The sequence below is a fragment of the Peromyscus californicus genome, unplaced genomic scaffold, assembly GCF_007827085.1.
Source record: "Peromyscus californicus insignis strain IS unplaced genomic scaffold, ASM782708v3 Scaffold_20__1_contigs__length_68692818, whole genome shotgun sequence".
Taxonomy (NCBI): Eukaryota; Metazoa; Chordata; class Mammalia; order Rodentia; family Cricetidae; genus Peromyscus; species Peromyscus californicus.
This window is the reverse complement of record NW_026294503.1, coordinates 48,476,905-48,488,556: the sequence shown is the minus strand read 5'-3', so window position 1 is coordinate 48,488,556 and position 11,652 is coordinate 48,476,905. Positions and strand designations below refer to the sequence as shown.

The window sequence follows — 11,652 nt, the reverse complement described above, 5'->3', positions numbered from 1 at the left end:
AGCCTCCATGTGTGCAGATTCTCACACCACTCCGTCCCTGGCATGGACCACCTGTTTCTTGGCTCAAGGCCTCAGAGGTGATATTCTGCCAAGCCTCCCTAGGCTGTATCAAAGCCTCCGCCCATTGCCCCCAGATCCTCCCTGATCAAAGCCCCCAATACTGGTCCTGGTCTTGTATCTGAGATAAATGAGAAACAAAGTATAGAATGATGGATGATGGATACATGAATATACACGGATGGATGCATGCATGAATACATGGATGGATGGATGCATGCATCATAAATGGATATAGAGATGGGTGTGTGCATAGATGCAGGGATGCGTAGATGGACAGATAGATGGATGCACACATGAATGGATGCATGGATACAGAAATGATGTGTGGATGTGTGTGGATGGATGGATGGATGGATGGATGGATGGATGGATGGATGGATGGATGGATGGATGGATAGATGGGTGGGTGGATGGGTGGATAGGTGGACAGATGTGTGGATGAACTGTGAATGGATAAATGACAGATGGATGGGTGCGTGGATGCATGGATGGGCATGCATAGCCTTTGCATCTGACAGACCATGTTTAAAAGCAACTTTCACTACTCACTACTCCAGATCTGGACTTTTCTTGAAAATGTGCAGATTCTAAATCTCCCTCACGTGACTGAGGCTCCGACACACAGTAGGTGTTTAATAAGTGTCTCATCTGCTCAGGTAAGATGACTCCAATAAAGCCCAGAGTTCTGCAGGGAACTTTTGAGAATTCAGCCAAGATATTCAAATGGTCACAAACCCTCTCCTCTGCCTGGAGCCCAAGGGCCCTCAGAACCCTTCTGTCCTACCTCATCACTAGCTGAGCACACTCAGTACACATCCCTTGATCTTTTTTTTCCTAGCACTGGTGAGCACTGCTCAGTCTAATACCTATTGGTCCCCCTCAAGCCATACCCAGCTCTGGGACTCAAGTGACCCAGGTTTGTGGCAGAGCTGGACATAAGCTCAGTGGGAGAGAACCTGCCTGGTATTCAAGGCCCTAGAGCCAGCAGGAGCAGCAGATGCCCTGGGCCTCCCACACATATAAGCAAAGCCGAAGAGTCGGTGGCCTGGGAGAAGCCGCCAACCAGCTGTGAAGCTCGCCAACCTGCATGTCCCAAAGGCCAGGGAGGAGAGAGATTGAGTAGGGTCCCTAAATCCTCAGCGCATCAATAGCGGAGGAGATGACAGGTCATCTAACAACAGAAGCCAGTCGGAAGATGTCAGACAGTTGGGCTGGCACTGCCTGGAGCTACATTTATTTCACTGCATGGTTTGAGCACCCATCTCTACCCTCGAAGTCTGTGCACCCTGGACAGCGATGATTCCAGCCTGCTGGCCCTGTGCCATGGCCACCCACCTCCACCTGGCTCTCAGAAGTGTTCAGATTGGGAAGGCGAAGTTTGCCTCTGACCAAAATCAAAAACAATCACTTCAAAAAGACCGAGGTGTCTCTTCCTGGGACACCTTTAACAAAAACCAAAGCGAGGACAGTACTGCGGTGCCTGGAACTCGGGCAACCATCCATGACTGCACGAGAAAACACCCGGCATCCGGGCTGCAGTAGCTATCAGAATCCCAAGCCGATCTTCCCTTGACTGCTCTCCACACACCTGGACTGTGAGGTCAGGCGAGCACCGAGCACTGGAGCCTCTCTCAACCAGCCAGCCCAACATGCAGATGATCACATCGGGTGCTGACTCAGAGCAAAGCTAGACAGAGCCAGCTCTGGGGAGACACTGCTGATGCTGGCTTTTGTTAGAATGTAGCAAATGTCACAGGGGGAAAAAAAGCATCCTACATACTCTGTGTGGTCCCCACAGGTCAAAACACAGGGGATAACACTAGCCAGCAAAGTCTTGAGGGGGTTGAAGTGATGGCTCGGCCAGTAAAGGCACCGGCAGCCGAATCTGAGGATCTGTGCTCCATCCGCCAGACCACATGGTGGAAGGAGAGAACTGACTCCCACAGGCTGTCCCCTGACCTCTCTCTCTCTCTCTCTCTCTCTCTCTCTCTCTCTCTCTCTCTCTCTCTCTCTCTCACACACACACACACACACACACACACACACACACACACACACACATTTGAAAACGTAATAGACATTTTTAAGTACGAAGGCATGGAGGTTTGCAGAGGATTCTTTTTCAAGCCGTCATCTCCACACACGCTCAAAAAATCACTTTCCGCTGTATTTTTCCTATTTTGTCTGAGCATAAAAATATACAATTGACTAGTTCTGAACGGAAACTATCATAGAAGGCGTAAAGTAAAATAATAAAATAAAATAAAATACAGAAAAGAACTCAAAGGGAAAAGAAACAGCTCCGTGGCCGTGGAGGAGAGTGGAGTATCAAACCCAGCTTCTCAGGGTCCTTCAATAGTGGGGCCTGGGTCCAGCCTTCCTCTGGATCCACTGTAGGTCTCAATTGACAAGAAACTTTGGCGGGCAACTGGCATCCACATCCTGGCAGAATGCACTGAGGAGCTGAGTGGATGCAGAGATCCACAGATGGAGTGAAAGTGAGACCCTGAGCCCCAGAGAGGATAGGATCAACCACAAGCGACTTTTTAAAGCATTTACCACTTAAAAACCTTTTAGCTGGACCCATGCTGAATGTAGCACTACACGATTTTAAATACCCCTTTCTAATTCCTCAGCTGCCCCTCCCCCAAGTCAGTGACACTTCCTTTTTCCAATTCTGTACTTTTATTTCAGAACCATCACGAGCGCTACTTACTGGATCGTGTCCTGGCTGCCACAAATGGCTGCTCACTTATCCCCTTGACTGAAGACAGAGATTGGGTGGGTTCATCCCTGAATCCTGATCAGTCTCCATTCCCATCGCACAGATGGGGACCTGAGATGGGTGGAAGCCACACAGCCCAGGCAGAGAAAGAAACACGCCGACAAAATCCGCGCTCCACTCCAGAAGTGACTGCAATTCTTGAGACTTCCACATCATCTAGCAGACCCACAATCGTGCAAATAACAGCGAGAGGACCCATTTCATTTTTTCCTTCCCCAAAGTACTGGGTGCTGGTTTTCAAAACAGAACGCCTGGAGGCCTGGGCACCTGCAGGGCTGCAGTCTTTGGAAGCTGCTTAGATGTGGCTCCAACACACGCACAGACATCCCCACACACAAAAAAGGAAGCAAGGGTTAAGTGTGTGAGAGCCAACGCTGCGTCTCATCACCACACACACACACACACACACACACACACACACACACACACACACGTGCCCACTCACACTCAGTACTTGAGGGTATTGGGGACCTATATGGCTGGGGTAGGGGTGAGGCATGGGGGTCTTGGTGGCTTCACGTGTAAATCCGATTTGCAAAGAAAATAACTGTGGCTGGGAGGCTCTTGTAGAAATCGATTTGATAGATGCCTCTGAGGGATAACCACATCAGCACTGTCAGGGTTCCATGTTGGAGTCTCGGGGAGAAGTGGGGGGGGGCTGTTTCAGAGACAAGCTCAGGTCTAACTTTCTGTGCTCATTCAGGAATTTGTAATTAAGGATTAAACTTCTAAAGTGTGATCAATTAACTAACGTGCCCAAATGACAAACCTAAAAAAGCCAAACTCCATTCCCCACTTCCTACCCCGACAAACACAGGAAACCAGGGGTGGGTGTGGTAGGGGAGGGCACGCTGGCCTTTTCCACGGACGCCAAGTGTCCAAAACGCACTTCGTTACAAAGGAAGGAACAAGCACCATGAGGGAAGGGCTTGCATTTCTCAAGTGGCCGCCAGTGCGGTGTATTATGCAGCTTTGCAGGCTGCAGCTGGGTACGGGAAACGCAAGGAGATGAAGTGGAGGGGAAGGGAAGGGATGTGCCTGTCGGAAATGGGAAGCAGACATCATTTTCTCCTCAAAGCGACAGAACGAGCATGGTGACGCTGAAAGTCCCTCCGAGTCCATCAACGCAGAGCCACAAGGCCTCTTGGAAGGAGGCGAAGCAAACGGGGAGGCTGCACTAGGCGGGTAATCTTGCAGGTGTCCATCGGGTGGTGTGCATAGGAAGCTACAATGGCCTGGCTGCATGAGATCACAATCCACCAGAAAGGAGATTAAAAAAGAAGAAGAAGAAGAAGGAGGAAAGGAGGAGGAGGAGGAGGAGGAGGAGGAGGAGGAGGAGGAGGAGAAACTGCTTCTGTATATCATGAATGATCACATTCTGACAACATACTGGCCAAGTTGATGGAACAGAAATTCACAGAGAAACCCACAACTACCTCAAGTCACTATCTGAGTTCTAAACTAACACACATAATCTTGGTTTATTAAGGTTTTTTTTGGGGGGGGGGTTGATGAAATTTCGATTGCCCCACATGTGTTTAAAATAGAAACAGAGCGTAATTAAGCTTACTTTCATTGGGGGAGAAAAACTGAAATAAAGAAAATCATTTGTGTCGGCAACATACTGGCCAGCCAGGTCACCGAGAGTGCTAAAGTGAGCTGAATGAATCTGGAAATGCTTCTGCCCCATGCCATCTCCAGAGAGGGGCTTGCTTTCTGATTATTTATTTTTCTTTCTTTCCCTGGAGTTGCTTTGGCTTGTCACTTCTTGGTCTCCTCTTCAGACCCAACCTGAACAATGTCAGTGGTAGTCTCTGGGCGATGCTAACGGGTGATGTGGTGAGATGTGGACAGCCACACATCAGGCACCGGGCTGCAGTGGACTGCTTTCTCCATGCCCGGCACAGCCCGTGCTCAAAACGATCTTTGCTTCAGAAAGGGCCACCTTTACCTGCCTTTCTCCCTGGACCCTGGGTGTCAGATGTATCTAGTCACAGAGGGCACAGCACTGGAGCAGAAAGGAGTCCCCACGAGCAAGCCTGCCTCTCACCTGAGGGGCCAGCGACTTCGCTCTGTGGATCAGGACAGGTCTGGGAACCCATTTCTAGGCCTCAGCCCCCAGAAGAGCCAGGGCTTCAGGCCCCTTCTCTTCTGAGGTGCAGACAAAGGTCGACTGGAAAGAACCCCAGGAACAAGAGCGTGCAGAAGGGCGGCCACATGCAAAGGACTCTTTTTTGTTCTGGTGAGGGAGGGTTAATGGGAGAGACGTGTCATGTTATCACTTCAAGGATTTTGACAGACAGTTCCGGGATAAGGGAGAAAACTCCACCCTTAACTGCAGCTCTGAAGACTTGAAAGGCATTCACTAACCTCCACTAATTGCATGTTTTTCTGTGTGTCATATTTACTTGTTGGAAATCTTGCCTGGCCCATTCATTTCCTCTGCCCCGCTATTCATGATCACTCACAGGCCCGAGATTAGAAGAGTGAAGGCATTTGGAAAGATTAAAAGCTCACTACAGTTTGGCAATGATTTCCTTCTTTCCATAGGTCCAGAACCTGCAGAGTATGCCGAGCTCACCCCCCTCCCCTCTTCCATGTGCTCCTTCAGTGAAATCTACCTTTCATCCCTAATTCTTCAGACAGCACGGGGAGCTGTGGGTCCTGCGAGTGATGAACAGACAACCAGCCACCACTGCCTGGGTGGGCAGGTAGCAAGTTCAAGAGAGAATTAATGAATTCACTTTGGATGGATGAAGATTTAGCAGCCCCGTGGGTAGACCGGGCATTTTGATAATGCCGCTTTGCTTGAGTGTGGTTCCATGGGTCTCACTGTGTCCTCCTGATACAACAACCTAGGCCCTACTAGAAATACCCCCCAATTACCATCATCTTCTATCTAAGCCTAGACCCGGTCCAATAGTCCCTAAATTCAGGGCATTAGCCTGGGTAAGTGTGAATGGTTCTAGGCACACCACACAGTCCTTACATCTTAGACACATCATCTCACACATCCTACCCAGAACCTACCCTCATCTAATTCACCCCAAGTCTTCCCAAATTCCTCAAGCTTAGCAGTAAATCAGGAGGCAGCCCTACTCAGCACCGTTTCCAAGCGCACGATTAGCCTCTCAAGACTAAATATCTTGTCTTTTGAGCGGCCATCAGCCAATTAACACTGCTCCAGCTCTCGGGGAAACTGGGAGAGATGCAACCATTTCACTGAAATCCATCTTGAGCAAAAGGAGATTTTATAAGTGTTGAGGGGCTGCCACTTGGAAAGCCAATTTGCAGGGAGACGGGCGGTACAGAGATTAGTATGCATGCTCCCACAGATCAGTACCCTGCAGACGCGCCTTGCTCCAGACGCCTCCCTGTCACCACTGGCTCCAAAGCCTGGTGCTCTCCCCTGCCTCGGTACCCTCCCCAGATGGTCTCCTAATGCCTTGGCTTCTAGCTGAGATGGAGCAGTCACCCCAAAAACCTGTCCAGCCTCCCCCCACGGCATTTTAGTCCTGTGTCAAATACTAGTGAAGTTGTCTTAATTTTCCTTTGGCCAAGGCCAGTTGGGGTGTTAACATGGTTAGTGCCTGAGTGCCCCAACAGCCCACCAATGTAGCTGATCCCTGCTAGCAAGTCTGCCACTACCATTCATACCCGGCAAGCAGCCCAATCATTCAATGGTGCCTCACTTTTGTTTCCCCGGGTTTAATTTTATAATTGTTAACAGTTCGTTCTCCTCCTAGCCATTCAGGGGAAGAAGTGGAAGGGGGGGTGCACTTCTGGAAGGATGCCGGGGGAGAGAGGACAGCCCAATAGTGAGGAAGAAACATCCATGCCAGGCTAGCTGGACAGGGATGGCATCCAGTTCCAGTGTGGTGTGCCCTGACCCCAAGGAACCACTGAGCCTGGACCCAAAGGGTTGGGAGGGGGTAGAAGATGGAGGGTCTCCAATCCCTAAGACTGGCCTCCGGGGTTCTTTCACCCAACAGCGCTCCCCTGCCCCTGCCTAATCTGTCTGGTAGCATGTCCCAAAATAAACACACAAGAGGCTTTCAGCTCGGACAGTCCATGGAATACTGTCCTGGAGGACTGGGTGCTATATGGTTAGTCACCAAATCCCCTGAAGGGACACAGCAAAGAACAGTTAAGTGTGTTGAATGAGTGAAGGAAGAATGATGGAGAGATGATGGATGGATGGATGGATGGATGGACGACAGATGGGTGTTAGTGAAGTTCCCAGCAATGCCCAGCAAAAGTAGCCACTTGACCGCCCTCGGCCCCCCTCCTCACCCCCCTTCTCCAAGTGTCAGCAGAGGCTGGCTGCACACAGTAGGCTCTCCACAGCCCGGGGTGGCTATTGTTATCACCCTCATCATCACTTGCACCCCACCAGCCCTCTCCTTCCACCGGTTACTCCAACAGCAGGCAGCGGCAGCCGGCCAGCCTGGGAAAAGTTTCGCTGACCGCACGGCCCGGCCAAGCCCCCTCCCGCCCGCACCGGCCCCGCGGGCTGCGCAGCGGCGGTGGACGACCCGGGCCGCGCGCCCCGGGTAAGGCAGAGGCGGCCAAAGTAACTTTGAGGGCGCCACGGGCCGCCCGGATGCGGGGACGGGGTCCCCGGCCGCGCCCCCTCCGGCCCGCCGCCCGCACCCGGCCCGTGCGCACTCCCGGCCCGGCCGGGTCCTACCTGGCCCCGGGCTCCTCTTCGGCGGCCGCGAGCAGCAGCGCGCGCGGAGGGCGGCGGGGGCCCGGCTCCCGCGAGGGCGGCGCGCAGGGGCGGGGGCCTCTGCGCCGCGCGGCCGAGGCTGCGAGTGGGAGCCAGACTCCTCCTTCGCGGGGCGGGGGGCTCCCCGCGCCCCCTCCCCCGCCCGGCTCCGCGCCGCCCCGGCCCCGCGCGCCGCCGCGCCGCTCCGCCCGCGCGCACGGGCCCCGCAGGAGCGCGATCGCGGCCTCGGGCCCCGGCCCCGCGCGCCCTCCCGCCCGGGTCCCGGCCACCCCGGCCGCGCCTGGGGCCTCGGCGCCCTCCCGGGCCCGGAGCCCGCATCCCGCCGCTCAGGGGCCGCCCCGCGCCCTCTCCGCGCAGCCCCCAACCCCGGCCGCCGAGCGCCGGGAGAGGGGAGCGGGGCGGGGCGCCCTCACCTCCGGAGCCGCGCGCCACGCTAGGCACCGCGTGCAGGGGCGTGCGTGGCTCTTTTCTGGTGCCCGGGCACCCGCTCCATAGCCAGGACCCCAACCTGGGACCACCGGGGTGCCTTGTCCCTGGAGAGACACAGACACACACCCCCTCTTTCCACACACACACTGGATCAGGCCTGGGTCCTCCAGCTGAGTCCCTATGTCTCCCGGTCTCCCACCTCTGGCCTTCTAGGTGGCCTGCAGTGGCCTCACCCAGAAACCCTGAGACCGCAGGTAAGCCAGTCAAGGAGGCAGAGGATCCAGCACTAGGTTTCAGGGAGGCCCTGGTCAGGGGTCAGGGGTCCTCAGCCTCTCAAACTTCCCAAGCTGGACAGACCTCTGGGTCTCTTTGCCTCTGCCTCCCAGGGGCCTAGCGTGGTCAGGAAACAGGAACCACTCTGGCCTGGGCCTTCCCCCATAATGGAAGTTAGGAGGGAGGCTCCTCCAACTCCCCTTAACCAATGCCTGTGCGTCCGACTTGCCCATCTCGTCTGACCCAGCTCTCTCAGATGGTTAGCATCAGACCCCAAGGACACCTCTGTGGGAACTTGAGGTCTGGGGCTGCTCTGAAGGAGAACCCAGTCTTAAGAGGGAGGCCGAGGGAGACACATGGGAGGAGGGGACAGCTACCTGGGTGGCTTCCTGGAAGTGGAGATGCAGATGCGGCAGTGGATAAGAGCATGCCCAGGGTGGAAAGAACCTTCTAGATAGAGGCTGGTGCAGGCCAGGATCCCAGCCAGGGTGGGATGGTGAGGCTCTGTGGCGTTAGAAGATAGAGAACGCCAAGGAGGGTCAGGTTCTGGGATAAATTAAGCCCGTGGAGTTCTTCAGGAGCCATGGAAGGTTATGGCTGGGGATCCTTGCCTTGCCTTGCTTGCATTTTTGAATAGTGCTCACTCTGGCATCGCAGACAGGGCGTGGGCCTGGGTGTGGAAAGGCTGGGGGGGGGGAGGAACTGATACAGAGGTTCTCCCACTGGGTCCCCACCTCTCACTCCTACACTCTGAAGAGCCCCTTTCCTCCTAGGACTGCAATACCACACCGTGCCTTAGAAAACTGCTCTGCCTATCTGGGAGAGAAGGTTGGGGCACAGGATGTCAGCAGACTCTGTCTGCCGCCTGCCAAGAACAATACTGCAGCTGGGCATGGCCTTTAGGGGACAAGAGCAGAGCAGAGAGAGAGAGACACTGGGCGTCTTGTGACTGTTGTCCTCCAAAGGCTGGGTTCCGCCAGAGCTCAGCTCCCAGATTATCGTCTCTTACCGTGCATCTATTGAGTATCCACCGTATGCCTGGCACTCGGCGTGTGGTTCGGAACCAAGTATGAGCTCGCCACCGAAGATCTGTCATCACCTGTACCACCCACACACCCTGCCTCAGTTAACCCCCTACTCCTCTCCTGGTCCAGGCAGTACCTCCAGAGGTCAGGCCCCAGAACCTGATGCTGCATCTACAGGGTCTGTAGCCCACTCAATGTCAGTGAATGGCTCTGAAAGATGAGGGAATGGGGAACGTGGGGTGGGCAGGACAGACCCGCTCCTAAATGAACAGCCCATCTGGGCAGACAGCAGACATTCTGTGTAAGGGAAAATTTACTAACACAGTGGTCTTGTTCATGAAGAGTGATGGAAACACCACCCGATCCTCACTACTGAACCAGCCAGGGATGCTTGTTCTGATGGGAGGCATTTCCTGGGTGCCTACTGTGTGCTGGAGACCCAGGGAGAGGGCAAGAAGGTGGATTCTCTGCCCCACTTAGACACCGCCAGTCTCTCCCTGCTAGCCTAGGTCTGTCTATCTGGATCCTGACATAGCCGCCCTGGAAAGGGTCACCTCAATGGCACAGGCCTCATCTCAGACCTTCCTCCATATCCAGAGGCTAAGAAGGAAAGGGTACCCCTAGCTATGGATCCTGCTCACCTCCAAGTTCACTGTACAGTGAACACTCCCCAACTCCTGAACCTTGGCTTGAACACAAGCTCAGATTCCTGCTCTGTCCCTTAGGGCCGTGACTCAGAACTTTGATCTCTCCTTCTGTACAGTTGATCAGTGGCCTCCCCCTCAAGGCAGTGCAGCTGGCACCTAGCACAGTCACAGTTTTAGGTACCAAGTCTGGGGATCTGAATTCTAACCTCAGCTTTTCACTAACGTGTCCGGAACCTTGGGCATTCTGGTGTTTGTCTAAATCTCCATTTCCTCATCTTGAGGAGAAAAGGGTGTAACGGAGAGCATGACGCCGTGTGGGGAAAGGACCTTGGGAGCTCTCTGCATCCATCTCTAGCTAGAATTTCATGGTGAGCCAGTGAGATGTCTCAGCTAGGAAAGGTGCTTGCTGCTAAGCCCGAGGACCTGAGTTCGATCCTCAGGACCCACATGGTGGACATAACGAGAGAATCGACTACCACAGTCATCCTCTGTCCTCTGAATGCACACACACACACACACACACACAGAGAGAGAGAGAGAGAGAGAGAGAGAGAGAGAGAGAGAGAGAGAGAGGAGAAATAGATAGATAGATAGATAGATAGATAGATAGATAGATAGATAGATAGATAGATAGATGTAGGATTCTATCAGGCCACAGAAGCCCCCTCAATACCATAGTACTAACCTCATGTGACCCATGAAAATCTGGGTGGGAACCAGATGTAGGTGTGTCTGGGCAGGGAAACCACCCCTGTTATCTACAGAGACTAAAATGCCAGGTCCAATGGCTCCCAAGGAGATGGGTCCTGGCCACTGGTGCCCTCTGAGTTACCATTTACAAGTCACTGGTAGATGGTTTTGAGCGTTAGTGCTCCTGTCCTCGGACCCTCTGTGGTGGCTGCTAAAGAATTTTCTCAGCTGTCTTCTTGCTGACTTATTTTTACAACAGTCTGGCATGGATCCAAGCAAGGGGTAGCCTCCCCACAAAGGGGAGGAAGCTTCAGCTGATGGACTAAAAACTATGGGGCAGGGGGGTACTCCGAAGGTTTCAAAACCTGTCCAGCTAGTCTAAAGTTGGGATGTGGGGCCAACCCTCACACTACAGTTACCTTCCACCGTCCCTTCTGCTCATTCTGCCCCCAGCCTGGTGCCGGGCAACTCCTTCCAACATTTTTAAAGCCCCCACCATCCCAGGCAGGCTCTGTGGGGCTCAGCTGAGCTGTCCAGGGTCCTGGCCAGGCCCACTCTCACCCCAAAGGCTTCTCTGATTTGTCTCCTACACACACACACACACACACACACACACACACACACACACACACACACACCTCCCTCCTGGAAATCAAAAGGAAACCAGAATCTGAAGCCGGGCCAGCCCCTACCACATGTCAGCGCCCAAGGCATCAGTGGCCATTTCTGAAAAGGGAGAGCAACCCAGAGCAGGCCAGGACTCAAGATCAACCATAGTCCCAACCTACAGGCCTGGCAAAGACACCGACCTGGAGGGACAGTGGCCCCATGCTGCCGTTGAACACCAAGCCCTGGATGGGGTGAAGCTTTGAAACTAAGTGACTGCTACACCCTGTTGACCAGGGAGGGACGCTGGCTGGGGAAACACAGAGAAGAAATTGCAGAGTGCCCGGTGCCATAGGCCAGGAAAGGGAGGGGGGGAGAGAGAGAGAGAGAGAGAGAGAGAGAGAGAGA

At 53.9% G+C, this 11,652-nt stretch overlaps 1 protein-coding gene across 1 annotated transcript in view; it reads left to right on the top strand.

Annotated features, from left to right (window-relative positions):
* LOC128116166 (basic proline-rich protein-like) overlaps positions 1–8,069 on the top strand; it is a 30,628-nt gene extending 22,559 nt beyond the window's left edge. Inside the window, exon 4 of the mRNA XM_052747372.1 lies at positions 7,242–8,069. Within this exon, the coding sequence (XP_052603332.1) occupies positions 7,242–8,069 (828 nt within the window). The remainder of the gene's footprint in view (positions 1–7,241) is intronic.
* The last annotated feature ends 3,583 nt before the right edge of the window (positions 8,070–11,652 follow it).